This window comes from Procambarus clarkii, chromosome 92, assembly GCF_040958095.1.
Source record: "Procambarus clarkii isolate CNS0578487 chromosome 92, FALCON_Pclarkii_2.0, whole genome shotgun sequence".
Taxonomy (NCBI): Eukaryota; Metazoa; Arthropoda; class Malacostraca; order Decapoda; family Cambaridae; genus Procambarus; species Procambarus clarkii.
In genome coordinates, this window is record NC_091241.1 from 14,682,258 (window position 1) to 14,702,107 (window position 19,850).

The 19,850-nt window shown below is 41.1% G+C and overlaps 1 protein-coding gene across 5 annotated transcripts in view; it reads right to left on the reverse strand.

The window, feature by feature from the left end:
* The window catches only part of LOC123775005 (GRIP and coiled-coil domain-containing protein 1), a 66,202-nt gene that overhangs the window by 11,186 nt on the left and 35,166 nt on the right, over positions 1-19,850 (reverse strand). Inside the window, exons 1-12 of one of the 5 annotated variants that reach the window (XM_045769733.2) lie at positions 16,713-16,870; positions 16,170-16,286; positions 15,799-15,980; positions 13,840-13,998; positions 12,608-12,753; positions 10,321-10,486; positions 8,922-9,035; positions 8,358-8,522; positions 6,966-7,134; positions 5,162-5,267; positions 1,281-1,416; positions 267-461 (exon numbers count right to left, since the gene is read on the reverse strand). In XM_045769733.2, the coding sequence (XP_045625689.2) occupies positions 267-461; positions 1,281-1,416; positions 5,162-5,267; positions 6,966-7,134; positions 8,358-8,522; positions 8,922-9,035; positions 10,321-10,486; positions 12,608-12,753; positions 13,840-13,998; positions 15,799-15,980; positions 16,170-16,248 (1,617 nt within the window). In that variant the 5' untranslated portion in view covers positions 16,249-16,286; positions 16,713-16,870. Of the gene's footprint in view, positions 1-266; positions 462-1,280; positions 1,417-5,161; positions 5,268-6,959; positions 7,135-8,357; positions 8,523-8,921; positions 9,036-10,320; positions 10,487-12,607; positions 12,754-13,839; positions 13,999-15,798; positions 15,981-16,169; positions 16,287-16,577; positions 16,600-16,702; positions 16,871-19,850 lie in introns of those variants that run through there. The other 4 variants (XM_045769730.2, XM_045769731.2, XM_045769732.2 and 1 more) reach the window with 4 other exon arrangements.

A 19,850-nucleotide genomic window follows, 5' to 3' on the forward strand; every position in this document is an offset into this window, starting at 1 on the left:
ACCACACACTAGAAAGTGAAGGGACGACGACTGTCGTCCCTTCTCGGCTCAAGCTCAGCTGAACAGCTCAAACGTCGACAGCCTAAGTTCAACCTTGTCACACCTGCCACCACAGCTTAAGATCCACTTTGTCACACCCATCACCACAGCTTGAACTTAATCTTTCCACACCCACCACCACCACAGCCTAAGTTCCACCTTGTCACACCCACCACCACAGCCTGAGCATAATCCTGCCACTACTAAAAGTGCCATCTGAATCTTACCTGTGGTGGAGATTTGTTTCGCTCATGCAACTGCTGAGTTAATCGTTGAATTTCTAAATCCCGCTCACTTAGTGTGGCAAGTGATCGCTGTTGCTGCATGGACAGCTGTTGCTCAACAGCTGCTACTACTGCCCGGCTTTCACTCTCTGCACGTCGCAACTGATTGTCATGAGATGTTCTTAAGGATGATAACTCCTGTAACATTTTAAAAACATTTTAATCATTTATAAAGTATTAGTTTTTAGATTTTTATTTGATTTACCTCAAATAACCCTTATTCTATAAATAACTTTGATATAATAGTACAGGTAATAGATAAATAATCAATTATGCAGGAGATCCAGGTAACATGAATGAAATCAGGCTTGGATTATATCTTTGGACAACCTAGATGATGTCCGTGATTAGACAGCACAGCTGAATCAAAGAGCAAACACGACTTATGCCACCGACCTAAGAATACAGTACAGTGTTTGCATTTAAGGTAAACACACTATACACTGTTTAGGCAGTGATTTGCCTAAGACAGTGTATAGTGTCTTTGCCTCCTTTCCTCATCACAATCGACTTGAGAATGGTTCAGGACGGACCGAAACATCGTTGTCCCTTCACTTTCTAGTGTGTGGTTTGGTCAACATATTTCAGCCACTTTATTGTGACTCCTAGTCTGCACATCAATACCAAGAGGTATTTCCAAAAAATTCCCTTCTGGCATTAGACTAGCTGTCACCCACTTTAGTACTGTACTAAATTAGCTTCCAGTTGGTATGCAGCTTTACTCAGGTAAAAGAATCATCAGTATGAACCAACATGTGTATAGGTGTGTCACCAGTATGAACCAACATGTGTATAGGTATGTGTCACCAGTATGAAGGAAGATATAAGTAAGAGCACCACCAGAACGTACCAACATACAAGTACAGATCACCCAACAGTGGGGAGTTGTGTTGAATGTACTGTGTAGTATATAGGTAATTAAAAACATAACCAAAAAATAAACTGATCAGCCTTTACCTGTCTAAGTGATGCCACCTGCTGAGAATGAGAGTCTGCAGCAAGCTGAGCAGCCGAGGTGAGATTACGGATCTTCTGTCGCAATTCTTCTATTTGTTTTCCACAGTCTCCTTTACAGGATGGTTCTTTGACAGCTCTTAAATATATAGGGTTCCATCATTTGTTAAGTAGGAAGCTATAATGATAAAAGTATTAGGATCATTAGGCATCATTTTGAACAATCACTAGAACTGTTATTACCTTAAATACATGGCCAAAATAGCCACAAGCTGCTGTCTATTGGAACCTCTATTTTATATCAAGTAAACCTCCCAATTTTACATAGATACCTTGAGATGTCTTGTGCCATATCAAACAACTAGATAAATACAATAGTATTATAACCTCAATGGGCAGAATGAATTTGCCATCAGTAAGCCTAAAAAATCTGGATCCTAGTGTTCGGATTATCATAGTACAGTACAGTAGTCTCAAACTGGATACGGCAAAAATTCAGGATCTAAGTAAAATTTAAAAGCCTTTTCTGATGGAGTCACTTGGTTATTTCCTAAGCCAAAGAGGCTCCTGGCATTATTACCCCTGACTATACCTAGTCAAGGCAGGTCAACAAATTGCATCTGCATAGTCGGGATCTTTTTCAAACTGTCTACCTCAGGATTATACTGATGCTGTCCAGCCCAGGACTGCCAGAAAGCAAAATTCAAAACACTTAAGTCCTTCTAAACACCAATTGAAGTTCTTGCAAACTGACAGTTGGGGCACTTGACTGATGACCACAGAAAGCAGCACCTCACATACACAGGATCCTGTAACTTGAGCTACCTCATAATATAATTAATCCCTCAAGGAAATTACACATCTCTGGAGGAACAGCTGAGGATCAAAGATCAACTCACTAGTAAAGTGAAACACATGGTGACTAAATATCTCCTTAATATACATAACCATAAAAAATTCCAGGTTCATGGACAAAATGCAAAGCAAGAACAAAAAGTAATGGGAGACTCTAGTGAAGAATACCCACTACTGAGGCAATAACTGAATCAGCAAAGATATGCTAGCTGTGTAACATCAGTCAGTTATAGAATCCAGATATAAACAATGAGCGAATACTTGCATATAAAACATGTTCCTAATAGTTTGAGCCCTCTGCATAAGGATTTCAAATTTGCTAGGAATAAACAATTCACTTAGAGGAATGTGTTTGGCTTATGTCAGCCAAAAGTGTAATGGGAACACAAAAAAATGAGGCGAGCACCCTGTGTACCCTGTCGGCCAGCAGGTGTCAACACTTTATGGCGATTGTGAGCAGATGGTAGACAGGACCACTAGCAACCTGCACAGTGCTTCTTGGAATTCTTTCAAAGGATGTCAGCGCAGTTACACAAGCCTTCGGTTCACTGCACCATATGACTAAACAGGGACATAGCAACCCATAGCAGCTGTCTAACTCCCAGGTACCTATTTACTGCTAGGTAACAGGGGCATCAGGGTGAAAAACTCTGCCCAATTGTTTCCGCCTCCACCGGGATTGAACGCGGACCTCAGGACTACAAATCCAAAGCACTGTCCCCTCAGCTGTCAGGCCCCTAACCTGACCTCAGGTCAGGTCAGGTGATGGGTGGATGGCAGAACCAGAAGAAACCACAGCATGTCCATCCGACCGATTACGGTAACTGTAGTGTCATCTGGAAGCAGCAAGTGTAACTTGTGATCTATTACACTACTCTAATATAGAGGAATTACAGAACTCTAATAAAGAATGAGATCAATGGGTGGTTTTGGATAGTAAGCTGTCGTCACAGTAACACAAAAAACATTGTGAGAGGAGCGTATGTGTTGCTTTCCAACTTCAGACTTACTTTTAATTATATTGATGGTGAAATATTAAAGAAACTGTTTGTGAGATCAAAATTGGTATATGCAGCAGTTGTGTGGTGCCCAAATCTCAAGAAGCACATAAAGAAACTGGAAAAGGTGCAACAGCAAGCTACAAAAAGGCTTCCGGAACTGAAAAACAAGAGCTACAAGGAGAGACTAGAGGCGTTAAAACATGCCAAAACTAGAAGATAGAAGAAAAAGAGCTGATATGATTACCACTTACAAAATACTAATAGGAATCTATCAAATTGACAAAGAGGAATTCCTGAAACCAGCAACTTCACAAAGAAAAGGACAGATTCAAGCTAAGGAAACAGAGGTGTCAAAAAAATATTAGAAAGTTTTCTTTTGCAAACAGCAGTAGATGGTTGGAACAAGCTAAGTGAGAAGGTGGTGGAGGCCAAAACCATCAGTAGTTTCAAAGCGTTATATGACAGAGTACTGGGAAGACGGGACACCACAAGCGTAGCTCTCATCCTGTCGCTTCACTTAAGGTAATTACTAACAGTTTATTGAGCACCAATTAGTATTCTTGGTACTTCTAATTTTTGCTTGCTTGGGGAGTTTCAGTTATATTGCGGAACCCAGTATTCTTGATGGTGGCTTTAGTTAGATTTGAGTTCATATCCTGGCCGGGAAGGATTGATCGGGCGCCAGTCCTTAACTCTAGTCTCTGTTCACCCAGCAGTGAATGGGTACCTGGTTGTTAAACGATTTGGAGGGTCATATTCCAGAGGAAATTAGGATTAAAGACCTGCCCGAAACGCTATGTGTGCTAGTGGCTGTACAAGAATGTAAAACTATTGTACTGTACATATAAATAAATAAAATAAATATATTTGTTATTGTCTACCTTCAATATTTCTATGACACAACCACTTGCAAAGATCCCTGTCATGATGGGGATAACAGTATAGAGTGCTTGGTGGATGACAACCACTTGCAAAGATCCCTGTCATGATGGGGATAACAGTATAGAGTGCTTGGTGGATGACACAACCACTTGCAAAGATCCCTGTCATGATGGGGATAACAGTACAGAGTGCTTGGTGGATGACACAACCACTTGCAAAGATCCCTGTCATGATGGGGATAACAGTACAGAGTGCTTGGTGGATGACACAACCACTTGCAAAGATCCCTGTCATGATGGGGATAACAGTACAGAGTGCTTGGTGGATGACACAACCACTTGCAAAGATCCCTGTCATGATGGGGATAACAGTATAGTGCGCTTGGTGGATGATACAACCACTTGCAAAGATCCCTGTCAGGATGGGGATAACAGTACAGAGTGCTTGGTGGATGACACAACCACTTGCAAAGATCCCTGTCATGATGGGGATAACAGTATAGTGCGCTTGGTGGATGATACAACCACTTGCAAAGATCCCTGTCATGATGGGGATAACAGTATAGTGCGCTTGGTGGATGACACAACCACTTGCAAAGATCCCTGTCATGATGGGGATAACAGTACAGAGTGCTTGGTGGATGACACAACCACTTGCAAAGATCCCTGTCATGATGGGGATAACAGTATAGTGCGCTTGGTGGATGATACAACCACTTGCAAAGATCCCTGTCATGATGGGGATAACAGTATAGTGCGCTTGGTGGATGATACAACCACTTGCAAAGATCCCTGTCATGATGGGGATAACAGTATAGTGCGCTTGGTGGATGACACAACCACTTGCAAAGATCCCTGTCATGATGGGGATAACAGTATAGAGTGCTTGGTGGATGACACAACCACTTGCAAAGATCCCTGTCATGATGGGGATAACAGTATAGTGCGCTTGGTGGATGACACTACCACTTGCAAAGATCCCTGTCATGATGGGGATAACAAAGATCCCTGTCATGATGGGGATAACAGTATAGTGCGCTTGGTGGATGATACAAGTTGTGTGGATCATATAGAAGCTGGCCATGGCAACCTGAGATGGGCTCACAAATGTTTCCTTTTTACATGATAAATAAAATTTAGAACTTACTTTGACTGCTGTTTGGAAGAAATCTTGTAGTTTTCAAATTCCTCCTTCAGGTGGTCGTACTCCTGCTGGCACCTAAAGTGTATGTTCTCGCCTCCGTATAAAAGGCCTGCAGATGTCAATGATGTTCTTAATAATGATAAAAATTAGTCTATTTTCTAAATATCAAATTTATCATTCTTTACCAAGGTGTGAAAATTAAGTCAGTTATATTAAGGATGTTCATGCAATAAGTATAAGTAGTGTACTCCTTATTCAACAGATTCGTACCCGACCCTTACGCATAAAACAATATTTTTTTTTTTTAAACTTGACCCCCTCCCCCCCTCCCCAACTATTTTGTGACAAACATTATGGAATTTTTATGACTGAAAATTCCATGGTATAATATTCCATTATAATTACATGATGTGTGTTCCAATTATATTCATCCAGTTTTTACAATACATTATGGTTGTAATGGATTATACAGTGGTATATCATGATGCATTTTTCTGCATCAGGATGTGGTTGTCTGCTGGCATTGTCTGCCGGTTGTGTGTGTGGTGCTATGGTATGCTTGGATTTCACTACTGTACTACATCCACCAGACTTGCTTATTGGTTCAAAATGGTGCATAAAATAGTAGTTATATATAATGCGTATATTATATATAACAAAAACAGACCCCACATGGTAAGAAAATTGCAACCAAAAACCGAAAAAAGGCAGAACTCCCTCAATCCCCAAGGAAACAAGCAAACATCATCTTGAACCGAAAGGACCACCATAAACCGAGGAGGAGAGAGATAGGAGAGCACCCTGTCCAAGGATCGGGATGGCTCAGGCGGCGCATGAGCAGGCCCGAGGTGAAACAAAGCACGAGAAAGCTTACGGAATGGAGCAGAAGTGACATCCACCCCAAACGCAATCTGAAGTGGCTCTGCAAGCGCTGCACGATGCGAAGGGACAGTGTTAGGCATTAAATGACAATCCTGAAAAAGCCAAGACAGAAAGGACAAAACAACCTGATCAGAAATAGAAGACAACCTACAAAGATAGAGAAAACTGGGGAAAGAACTCTAGGAAACTTCATACTGCCGCCAAGACGAAGCTTTCAAGTTGGACACCATCAAAGACGCCACCTGATCACCATACAAATGGTGATACTGTAAATACAAACGGTGACACCATACAAATAGTGATAAACCCACGACAAAAAGACCAGACACTAAGAGCGGAGGAGAAGACTGAACCAACCGTGTACCGGATCGGTCCGATCTGCTGAAAGAGGCAGAGCTGCAGAAAATGCCCCGGGTTCGGATAACGAGCAAGCAGAGCTTGAAACCAAGGCTGGGCCGGCCACCAAGGGGCCACGAACTACTCTCCCGTGGAAGGACTCCAACTGAGCTAAAACCCGAAGCAACAGCTGGACTGGGGAGAAGAGGTACAGGTAACCCCACCTCTACCAGTCCTGCCAAAAGGTGTCCACCGTGAACTTTGTGACTACAAAGCCCAATATATATATATATGTGTTTAGAATGAGTTATGATGCATGCTTGCAGGGGTTGAGCTTCAGCTCTTTGGTCCTGACTCTCAAGTGTCAAGTCACCTGGAGTATTGGTTCCCAGGACAATGTGGCTCCTTCACATCTACATTTAAAACTGAGTGGAGTCTTCCTCAACATCTCCTTTCAATTAGTGCAATCCACTGGCTTATTACTCTGACAAAATGATTTCTAATGTACTGTATTAATGCAAATGTGTCTAAAAATTTACATTTTTAATACAAAGAAATAATTATAAATACTCCGCATACGAACTCATACTTTCAACATCAACAGGATGTGATGAGTGAAAATTTGCATTGATCAGCTGGTCGCGAAGTTTGGTTAAGCGACGACAGAGGGCATTTACATCTGTCTCACTGTTATCCGTGTCTTGCTCTAAACGCGATGCAAGATAAGTGTTCTCTTGTGCCAGCTCCGATACTTTCTCCTAAAAAAAAAATTAATCAATATTAAATTTAATCCAGCAATTAAAATCTTGATATCATGCAGGGTATCACAAGTACAACATCTTTTATAAGTAAAATAATAAAGCACCATGTTTACTCAATCGCTAAACTGAAAAACAAGTACTTTTCTGTATACCATGCCATTCTTCACTAAACATCAAAGTGGATTATATGCAATCATGCTAAACAATTATCCCCAACACACACACACACACACACCCTCTGCACTTCATTCTTATGCCTTAAATATTAAAACACATATCTTTGAGCTCTTCTGTCTCAGACACGCTACAGTTAGTCACTTTCTGTATTGCCTCGGTACCTCCCTCCATCTACTAGCTGTCCTTCGTCACTTGCTGAGCCTCATTACACTTAATTCCTAGCAACATGTACTTAACAAGTGCAGTACATGTTGCTGCCCAATAATTTCTACAAGATGGTTATGGGTCAATACAACCACCAGTTCTTATAAGCAAATCCATCTGCAAAACATTTATTAACACGTCACATACTTGTATGGATATCATAAAAGTGGAGGAATTGCAACTTAATTTAAGAAATGACAGTAAATTTATTAAGAAATACTGTAACCTCACTAGGTAAATAAAGTCGAGAAATACTAAAGAGAAATGTTGCAAGAAACAAAAGCTCAGGCAAAGGTATAAAGAAAGGAAAAAATAATGAAAACTAGGAAGAATATTTACCAAAAACAAAAGCATAAGGGCAAAAAAATGGAGCAGACCAAATAGTAATATAGTATATTTAGTTTAATAAAAACCCATTAACAAGGGAATATGTGCTCATATTTGCATCCCCCACAGTAGTGCTTCCATAGGTAACCAAGGCAAACTTACCAGTTCTTGTAAATGACAAACCACGAGACACACAGAAATCACACTAACGTGATACAGTACATCAAATGGCCTATTGACATATCTCAATAAATGGAGAACGGCCATTTACAATGACATAGCTCGAGTGCAGGGGGGAGTTGTGTAAAACCCTGGTTTGTGCCTCGGAGAGGCTGAGGGATCCAGTAAGTTCAGTAGAACTTCGGTTTCAACTCTTTTTAACCCTGTCTTAGCTCAGTCGATTAAGACAGTGCCTGGGATGCTCCCGGACGCAGGTTCGAATCCTCGTCACGGCCCTTGTGGATTTGTTCATTTACAAACCATGAGAAAATACATGAATAAATGGATATTACCTTCAATTTCTGAATGGCATGAAGGTCTTCTTGACGTGTGCGGTCATACGAAGCAACAGTGACCGACAAGTCAGACAGCCGAGCTTCTAATGCTACCACTCTCTCCTCGTGACATTTCGCCAAGTCCCTTGCAGATTCTTCCACAGCAGCAGCACGACAAAGCTCCTAATTAATTAAAAACAAGAAATTAGTCCTATAATAATATGAACTGGCAGAAGAAAGTACAGTAATGGAGAAAAAAAAGGGAGACAGGCAATTTCTAACACTGTAGTTAGTGCATACAGTGATGCCATGCACTACATGGCATCACTGTACATTTTCATGATGACCTTGGATAAAATTAATTTCTCCACACAAAGCAAAGAACAGTGTTAAGAGTGAGTATTCTAGTGCTCTGAACATATAGAATCTAAATTAAATAGGAAATATTAATCTTAGATGAAGTGTATTTTAAATCTAAGCTTTTTGCCATACAGTATCTAGTACATCACATTTTGACAATTATGTACTAAAAATCCTAGCAGCTCTGCAAGCCCAAGAGGACAGACTGGCCCATTAGCTTACTTGCTGGAGAGCTTGGTTATGCTGAGTTCGCATTTCCTCCATCTGTCCCTGAATCTTCCGCAATATTGGAGGCTCCTCTGACTGCTGCTCTGCTCTCTTCAGGCGAGATCGAACCTGAAGCAGGAGATAAATGGCAATAACAATGAAAATAAATCAATAAATAATTACTTACACACACACACACACACTCTCTCTCTCTCTCTCTCTCTCTCTCTCTCTCAGATGATTGTCATGCCCTTCAAGATGACCTGGACAAAATAACTATATGGAGCACCACTTGGCAAATGGAATTTAATGTTAATAAATGCCATGTTATAGACTGTGCAATAGGAGAACATAGACCTCACACAACCTATATATTATGTGAGAAATCTTTAAAGAATTCTGATAAAGAAAGAGATCTAGGGGTGGTTCTAGATAGAAAACTATCACCCGAGGACCACATAAAGAATATTGTGCGAGGAGCCTATGCCACGCTTTCTAACTTCAGAATGGCTTTTAAATACATGGATGGCGATATACTAAAGAAATTGTTCAAGACTTTTGTTAGGCCAAAGCTAGAATATGCAGCGGTTGTGTGGTGCCCATATCTTAAGAAGCACATCAACAAACTGGAAAAGGTGCAAAGACATGCTACTAAGTGGCTCCCAGAACTGAAGGGCAAGAGCTACGAGGAGAGGTTAGAGGCATTAAATATGCCAAAACTAGAAGACAGAAGAAAAAGGTGATATGATCACTACATACAAAATAGTAACAGGAACTTTAAGAACAAGAAGTCATAGATTTAAACTAGCTAAACACAGATGCCGAAGAAATATAAGAAAATTCACTTTCGCAAACAGAGTGGTAGACGGTTGGAACAAGTTAGGTGAGAAGGTGGTAGAGGCCAAGACCGTCAGTAGTTTCAAAGCGTTACATGACAAAGAGTGCTGGGAAGACGGGACACCACAAGCGTAGCTCTCATCCTGTAACTACACTTAGGTAATTACACTTGGTAATTACACACACACACACCAAACTGTCCTCTACCAAATAAGCCGCATTTCAACGCAATTCCAATTCACAGTAAAAATTTCAGGGTTTTGGTAAAAATTAAAACACCATAATATTGACATTCTTCTGAGCATTGGCCTTGATAGGTCAAATGGGTTTGAGTGTGTCTGGCTAGGCAAAATAATTTTTTTTTGTACAATGTCAAATGGTGAAAATAGCTTGCATACACACATGAATATTAATCTAGATGTAATATGCTCATCTGTATATTGAAGACCTGATGAATACCAGTTACCAACACTACAACTTGCAAATAAACCACACCAAGAGCACTAATATTACAAATGTATACAAGAAATGCAAATAGTTACAAAATATCCATGATAGAACACTTGATATTTATTACTTGCTCTAATTCGTTCTGCAAATCGCTGATTTTCTTTTCATAAAGTTCTTGAGGGCGCTGGTCGATGGGGGGTGTGGGACGTTGGAGCTGCTGCTTGGCCTCATCAAGTGACGCCTCCAGTCGTTCTCGTGCGCTTCGTTCTACTGCCAGCTTGCTCTCTAACTCCCTTTACAAAATTAGGATGCATGAGTTAACTAGTAAAGACATTTAAAATATATATACATATATATAAATATAAAATATTAATGTGTTAAATCACAAAGTACAGAAAAATAGCATTGAATGTAATGAAATGCCATTTTTCTGGGCAAGACCTGGGGGCTCCCGGAGCTATACTGGGCTGATGTGTATACATTTTTTTGTTTTTGTTTGCAGGGATATTCCTGCACGGATCCTAAGCCTCTGGCTGGCCCACTAAGTGTTGCTTGTTTCTGTTTTAGTTAGGGGGAGTATGAGTGTTTATGACTCGTATGGTCGCTTCAGTAAGATTTTGCCCCATGTCTTTAACAACAACAACTGCTCTGTTGAATCTAAGTTGAAATCTTAATGGGTTTGTAACTCTGCACTGTGTTAGATAATGTTCCAAGGGTCTGTCTGGCATTTCTCCAGTGCTGAAATTTCCTCTCATCTTCCGGAACCTGTAAGCCTATTTCCCATGTACATGGGTATCCAAGCCTGATGCGATGTAAGTGTACTTCTGTTGTTCTACTGCTCCCTTTCATCAAAATAGATGGTGTAAAGTTGGTTGAATTCTTTTATTAACCTGCAAATCCTGATGTTGCAACTGCTGTGTTGTGGTCATCTTTTGCATCTTTTGAGGGGGTCTAGCCCCCCCTTCCCTCTCCCAGGGAGGGGCGAGTTACGCAGACAGCGGCACGGCGGCTGTGGTAACATTATGCTTGTTTGTTTGTTTGTTTTCCAATTGAGGAGTTCTGCTTGCTTGTTTGGCTTTCGGTTTGCAATTTTTCACCAGCTGTAGTTTATTTTGGGATTCCTACCAGGTCAGGGTGCCTGACCTGGTAGACGGCAGACAGACTGCTTCCAACTACACAGGGGTGTCTATAGGCCATTGCTCCTCGTGCCACTCTGAAGGGGGCCAGTTCCTGGCTCATGGTCCCCGGTAGGCTTAGAACTCCATCGATTGACTGTTGCCATGGTCCAATATATATAAATCAGCCCGGTATAACACCGGGGAGCTGTAGGGGCTCTCCACAGAAAACATGATAAAAACACTATTAAATACAAGTAGGCTTTAGAACATAATAGTTGAAGTTTTTTTGTTTTTTTTTTAAATTTTCAAGTAGAACAAAGTGTATGAGTAACTAGTCTTTTCCCAATGTACACAGTGGCACTCCCAGCAAGTAATTTTTTGTATTGTGATGCCTGTGGACCCTCACTTTTAATTTCTTCCCTTCAGAGATATTGCAAATACAGAGCTTATGAAGGATTATCCCGGCTCATTTGATGACATTATGCAACTTACTTTAACTGTGCTCACCAATGGGAAGTAAAATGCACTATCTTGTGCAAGGCTGCCATCTATGACAAAGGGAAAACTAGTTTTTAATTAACCTGTTGCTCACAACTGCTACAACTGGACTTTGTCCAAGTAGAATAACTTTCAATATTTCTTTGCACCTTTCTTCCAGATGTGCTCCTTTAGGCGGATATTCTGAGTAAGCACCAACCTGTAAGGTTTCTTCTTAAAAATTTTATACATAATTCTGCATAGATGGGTAAACAGTATATGCAAATTTTGACTTAAAAGAAATGTGCTAGGAATAGCAAATCATCATGACTGACAAATTTAGTCACCGATTTGTTTTAAACTTATAGTGGCAGTATCTGAAGGTAGTAGAAAAGGTTCAAGTCTCACACTATATCCCTGACCCTTTTTGCTGTATATAGTAACACTTCCCCATCCTGACCTGGCAGGTGCCTCTGTAACCTATGGAATGAAGGTAAAGGTATGATATAAATGCCAACTCTTCTATTTTCTTGTACAAATGTACAAAAGACATATCCATATGGTATTACCGTTCTTTTGGATGTTCTACATACAAACATGAACAGCTTAGAAGGGTAATGGAATGAGCAAAAGAAATTTGTTCCAGTGAACAAAGAAATCAATGAAAGGCCTGTGCTTGGGAGTAGTGCGGAGGTTCCAATACTCCTCGTGACTCCTACCGATTTTCTCATTGATACATCACATTAATGTGATTTGTTTTGTGCACAGAGCTTTGCCACACTGTTATACAATCTAGAAGAGCTTAGCACAACACCATACCTCAGCATGACGGCTGAATTTTGTGTATCTTGATCACGCTCGTGTTGGGCAATAATCAGTCTACTTCTAAAATCTTGAATCTTTTCTTCGTTGTTAATTTCATTTGCTTTTCTAGCATCCAATGTTTCTTGCAAGCTCCTTTCCAACTATTCAAAACAAGAAAAGTTTTGAGAGTTAATTAAGTGCAAGAAAATTAATAAAATTCTATAGATACTGTATAAAACAAGCACCAAAGTTTACACCATATTTTTTTTTTTTTTTTTTTTTTTAAGATGAAGGGATCCTGGCTGAGGCACAAGATAAAATGTGGGTGAGAGTGTTGCTAGTATTCTAAGGAGCAGCAGCCTGATGACTGAATGGACAGTGCTTGGGATTCATAGTCCTAAGGTTCCGGGTTTGATCCCGGGCGGAGGCGGAAACAAATGGGCAGAGTTTCTTTCACCGTGATGCTCCTGTTTTCCCTAGCAGTAAATAGGTACCTGGGAGTTAAACAGCTGCTACAGGCTGCTTCCTGGGGGATGTGTAACAAAAAGTAGGTCTGGTCAGGACCGGGCCACAGGGACGCTAAGCCCCAAAATCATCTCAAGATGACCTCAAGATAGCATGATGAAATGTAGTGATGTGAAATGTGAAGCAAGAGGTGTAGTAAGTTACATGAAAACTTGCAATATAGGTAAATCTTGCAGAGCCTTCTTTGGCTCACATCAGCATCTAGAAAACTGAAGTCAAGATTCAATAACAACATGCACAACTGAGGAGTGGAAGTATTCAACAAGAGTCAAGCTTGAAAACCCTTCACCTGCAAAATAAATATAAATCTTTAACATATGGCTACACTGCAATAACAGATGGGGGAAAATGATCATGTGCTCAGATGTACCTAAGTTTTGGATGGGTTAAGGGCACAACAATAAATATCAGATACATTTCCTATTGTTTTACATTATTATTTTATTACTAATAGCATAAGAACATTATAAAAATAAATAAAACACAAAATGTGGGCATGCCTACCCACATTACTAGATGCCAGTCTAGTAATACCAGTATAAAATTTTGTTATTCCAGTATCAAATTGTTTATGCAAAATCAAGGCAAATCGAAATCAAAATCAATTAAATCGTGATATGCAAAATTGGGGCTTTGCTGTAGAAATCTTTCCAATCTTTCAGAGATAACCTGGCTATGCTATTACTGTAGTTATGATGAATCAGTCAAATTTACATACAAACCTTTTCTTTCTCGGACAAAAGCCTTTTCTTGTCATTTTGAAAAGAGAGTTCAATTCGTCTTTTCTCCGAAGACAGTATGTTTAGGGCAGATGTCAAGGCAACAAGTTTTTTCTTTAAATCTTCAGTAACTTCTGTTGGATTTGCCTGCTCTTCAGTGTCCTGGAAAATATAAAATTGATATAAACTCTTTCAATATGTATGGATCACTCATATCAGGCTTAGACAATTCAAATTTTTCTATATTATGAAGAGTATACACCAAGTCTAGTATCTATAATACATCCAAGGAAAATCCCTCTAATGTCTGTACATGATTCAGACTAGCTTGACGCTCAAGAACTCTATAACCCCATTTATTAAATACAGGTTATAGTGCAAATAATAATTACTCACATAGCCATGTACAGAGCCAGTATCAGTCTTGTAAACACGGACGGCTTTACTCTCAAAAAAGCCAGGTATCACACTAGATCAAATTGAATTATGAAATCACCAGCTGCACACCAAACTTATCATTACCTCTTCGGGTCAATAGTGAACAGAGTACACTTGCAATCAAGACTCACTGTACAGAGAAAAACCTACACAAAATTTGTGAAAATATCATCCAATCACAGAGTGTAATTAGCCTTAGCTCCAGTCCTTAGTTTTAGGTGAACATTACTCATGCAGATGATCATTAGAATTGAGAATTAAGACCGAGACCTCAAGAACAGAGCATACCTCATATATCCAAGAGAAGCGGCCAGCAGCTGGCATGCAGTTGATTTTGGACAAGCTGTCAAAATGACTTATTTACAGAGTTCTCAAAGCTATTACCTAGAGATGGTTTTTGGAATTAATGTCCCTGCAGCTTGGTTTTTCAATGGTTGACCAGATCACCTCCTGGTTGGTGGTCTGGTCAACCAAACAGTTAGATGCCGCTGCTCATGGTATGACATATGAATTACAGCCTGGTTAATCAAGTATCTTTTAGAGGTGTTTATCATGTTCCCTTTTGAATGTAGCGAGAGGTTGGCTAGTTTTGTAGAGAGGGAGTGAATTGAAAAGTCTTGGGCCCTTTATGATAACAGAATTCTCTTAAGCGTATCTACTGTACCTCAGCTTTTTAACAGGGTTATTTTGCGCTTCCTGCCATGACTTCTGGTCTCATGAGGAGTTATTTCTGTATGCATACAGTATTTGGAACCACTCCCTCTAATATTTTCCAAGTATAAATTCACTGTTGGAATTTTGTGTATCGAGTCAGTTACTACTGCCCACCTTGCAAAAAACCTGTCAAGTTACTTCTCAAAGATGTCGTGAAGTGCCAGAAAAAGTTTTCACTTACCAACACTGTACTAGTGCATCTAGTATTGAGCCTCGGACAACACACACTGTACTGACAGTATGTTGTAAAGTTTTGGCTTCCCGTTGTTGGGAAGAGGAAGCCTGTTTAGAAGCCTGTCACAGTCCCCCCCTAGGCCAATAACTGACCTTTCCCAGGAAAGTAACCCACAATAGTAGCTTGCTAGGATCACTCTCCAGGGCCAATTTTTCTCTCTCAACTATTATTGGAGGGCTAGATTTTGGTACCAAACTATAAGCTAATGGTCTTCTTCCTCAGAAAAACTAAGTGATTATGAAGAAATTGCATCCATATATTAATGCCATTTCTAAGATCCACCAAGACTGACCATGTAATAAATACATATTTGCACACTGCTCCCAAGTGTCTCCTGTATCCCAACAGAAAATCTGGCTATGGCTTTGGTGTACAATCCTCAGAACTTAATCTTTATTAAAAACTAAATTAGAATCAATAAAAAAAGGTCAGTTCAATTATGGCTTGAAAGGGAAAAAGAAGGACTGTAGAGAAAGGGAATAGGAAATAACAATAGAGGAACGAATGGAAAAATAATATTAACATATGCTAAATTTTCCAGCAAATGAAAATGTGAATGAACTGACAACACAGACCTTGACATCTTTTTTTGAATGATCTCCTGTTGGTTCTTCTCCATCCTGCGGGTGTGTCTCTTTTTCTGAACTTTCTGGCTTCTCAGCAACTGACTTTTGAATCTGAGTATCTGCTAAGGCAGATAAGCTCACTTCCAGGGCTTCCTTTTCTTTTAACAACCCTTTGTATGCTCTCACAACATCTGTTAAACAACCAAACTAATCAATCAACAACCTCAATGTTTGTATAAACCTTAAAATGCAAATAAATTGAATAAGACTTTCTCAAAAGGAAGAACTACATCAGTAAACAAGACAAAAACAACAATCTCTGCATTTTGTAGACAAATGAAATTATAAGTAACAGTTAATATTAATTAAAGCCAACGCACCTTTCAATTTGGTTTCATATTTGGAAATCTGCTCTTTCTGTCTTTCTACTGTAGTAATTAAATCCCGTTTGCTGGCCATTGTTCCAGCAGCTGGTGAGAGCTTTACACATCCAAGTCCTGAAATATTAATCCATTATTGCACTGATCAGCTACAGAAACTTTACAAAATAAAATAATTTCTGTATCTAAATAACATGGTGATGAATAAAGCATTTGGCACAAATAATTATGAAATAATTATCTGGTACAGTAGTTGTATAAACAACGACAACACACACAAGCACGAGACATATGGGCAGTACCAACTAAGCACTTAAGTACACTAGGGTGACTATTGTATCAACTATCATAAACTAATCGTGTTAAACCCTCAACAGTAAACCACACAACCACAACCCTCCACCTCACCTGCTCTCTCTCTCTCCACTGTCAAAAACAAACTAAAACACGCAACGTGTCACATCTGGCACAGGTAAACAAGCCAGTAACTATAGCTAGTGCCCTAATTAAAGCTGCTTAAACGACCCAATTACCATCATTTACCCTCAGTGCCTCGCAGCCTGGGTGAGGAGGAGGAGCTACGTAGAGTTCCTACGAGAGCAGACGCTCAAACCAGGAATCGGGAGGGGAGTAGGAGGCGAAGGACATGATCGGAGAGTTGTTGTTGTTGTGAGAGTGTCTGGTGAAGGCGTTCGTGAGCGCCGCCCTCGCATCCGCCTCCTGACGTCACCACCCATCTCCCGCCACATTATATAAATAAATAAATGTTTATTTAGGTAAGGTACATACAAGAGATTTTACAAAGTTTGTTGGATTAATAGATAGAGCTAGTACATACCTAAAGCCACTATTACGCAAAGCGTTTCGGGCAGAGCATCAGAGCATCACATAAGCACCATCTGACGCAGCTGGTGTTGGAAGCACCACCTGACGCAGCTGGTGTTGGAAGCACCACCTGACGCAGCTGGTGTTAGAAGCACCACCTGACGCAGCTGGTGTTAGAAGCACCACCTGACGCAGCTGGTGTTAGAAGCACCACCTGACGCAGCTGGTGTTAGAAGCACCACCTGACGCAGCTGGAATTAGAAGCACCACCTGACGCAGCTGGTGTTAGAAGCACCACCTGACGCAGCTGGTGTCAGAAGCACCACCTGACGCAGCTGGTGTTAGAAGCACCACCTGACGCAGCTGGTGTCAGAAGCACCACCTGACGCAGCTGGTGTTAGAAGCACCACCTGACGCAGCTGGTGTTAGAAGCACCACCTGACGCAGCTGGTGTTAGAAGCACCACCTGACACAGCTGGTGTCAGAAGCACCACCTGACGCAGCTGGTATTAGAAGCACCACCTGACGCAGCTGGTGTTAGAAGCACCACCTGACGCAGCTGGTGTCAGAAGCACCACCTGACGCAGCTGGTGTTAGAAGCACCACCTGACGCAGCTGGTGTTAGAAGCACCACCTGACGCAGCTGGTGTTAGAAGCACCACCTGACGCAGCTGGTGTTAGAAGCACCACCTGACGCAGCTGGTGTTAGAAGCACCATCTGACGCAGCTGGTGTTAGAAGCACCATCTGACGAAGCTGGTGTTAGAAACACCACCTGACGCAGCTGGTGTTAGAAGCACCACCTGACGCAGCTGGCGTTAGAAGCACCACCTGACGTAGCTGGTGTCAGAAGCACCACCTGACGCAGCTGGTGTTAGAAGCACCACCTGACGCAGCTGGTGTTAGAAGCACCACCTGACGCAGCTGGTGTTAGAAGCACCACCTGACGCAACCAATGACAGAGGTCGCCTCCAGCATGGGCCAAATATCGGTACATATTTTCCAAACAGCGAAGTTCAGTAATAATACGACTCATGTAAGCTCTCAACTTCATTCTTCCTGGACAAATAATGTATTGGTTTCTCGCGCTTTGCCTACGCTCCAGGTCCTTAAAATTTTAGTTTAACAAATTTTTGCGAGGCTATGAAGTCCATAAATAAAATCCAGATGTGAACTTGGTCCATTACTTATCAGGTGAAGGGCGGTCGTTAGAGCTCACCTGCGCGCGTAAATTGCTATGGAATCTCGCCTCTGTGGACTCCCCCGCTAGGCTGTCAGGTCCTCGGATGGAAAAAGTGTATAATATATTATGGGGTAAAAAATATTGCTAATGAATGCCCTTTACTTCTGGTAAAGTGTTTACAAGTGTTTCAGGTTCCTCCTAGTTACTCAAACATTAATTAAATCATATTTGAAACCCAAGATTTATAGAGAATGATTTTGGTGGAAATTAAGATATGGTTTTATTTGAATTTATCTGAGAGGCTTCACTTTTTCTAGTGGCCTGGACCGAGGACAGGAAGCCGACGGCTTGTCTAAGGTCTCCTTATTTATCCTGAGTATACGAGTATGGTGGTGACGAGGGTGGTTAGAATGATGAATGTCACGTTCATCATCATGAATTAGCATACTTCTCACAGTATATTTCTCCTGAATCAGTATATAACTCCTGACAGTACATATATCTTGACACGGGCTATTCAAGCCCGTGTCACCTCTTAGGTGGCTTAATCTTCCTCAATCATATTATCTTGACTCAGTATATATCTCCTAGCTCAGTAAATTACTTCTACCAAGTAGTTAGAACAGTCGGCTCATGACCGAATGGTACCGTGTTCGATTCCCGGGCAGGAAGAGATATTATGGCAGGTTTCCTTACTCCTAATGCACCTGTTCATCACCCAGCAATACATCTCGGACCCTTAACTTTAGGACTGGTAAAGGTTTATCTTGGTTGACAGTCTATCATTGGAAATAGTTAAGTCCCACCTGCGTCTGGGTACAACTATAAAAATAATAATAATAATAATAATAATAATAATAATAATAATAAAAATAATAATAATAATAATAATAATAATAATAATAATAATAATAATGTAATAATTATTTATAAAACAGAGGAGGGTGAGTTCTGTAGTCACTTGACCATTAACTATGGCCAGGGTTTGGACCACAACTTGGGATAATGAATGTATTGAGTTTTAGATGTATTGTGTGAGAGGATGAACAATCGAGCAATCGGTGTTCCTGTTGGGAGGGTGCTGTACATATCCCCCTGGTGGGGTGGTCGCCCCTGGTGGGGTGGTCGCCCCTGATGGGGTGGTCGCCCCTGGTGGGGTGGTCGCCCCTGGTGGGGTGGTCGCCCCTGGTGGGGTGGTCGCCCCTGATGGGGTGGTCGCCCCTAGTGGGGTGGCCACACGCCAGGGGCGTCCCTGAACAATAAACTCACTTTTCGGCGAAATTTATTGTGAAAGGAAAAAAATGATGGAGCATCATTGCAGCAGACGGCCGTCAGATGAAACATCGCGGCACAGGAGCTGGAGCACGTCTATAAATTTGACCAAAGTGGTGTAAAAAAAATAGATCAGCACACACACACACACACACACACACACACACACACACACACACACACACACACACACACACACACACACACACACACACACTCACGGTGGGGGCCTGGTACCCTGGTGGATAGCGCGCAGGACCCGTAATTCTGTGGCGCGGGTTCGATTCCCGCACCAGGCAGAAACAAATGGGCAAAGTTTCTTTCGCCCTGAATGCCCCTGTTACCTAGCGGTAAATAGGTACCTAGGAGTTAGTCAGCTGTCACGGGCTGCTTCCTGGTGTG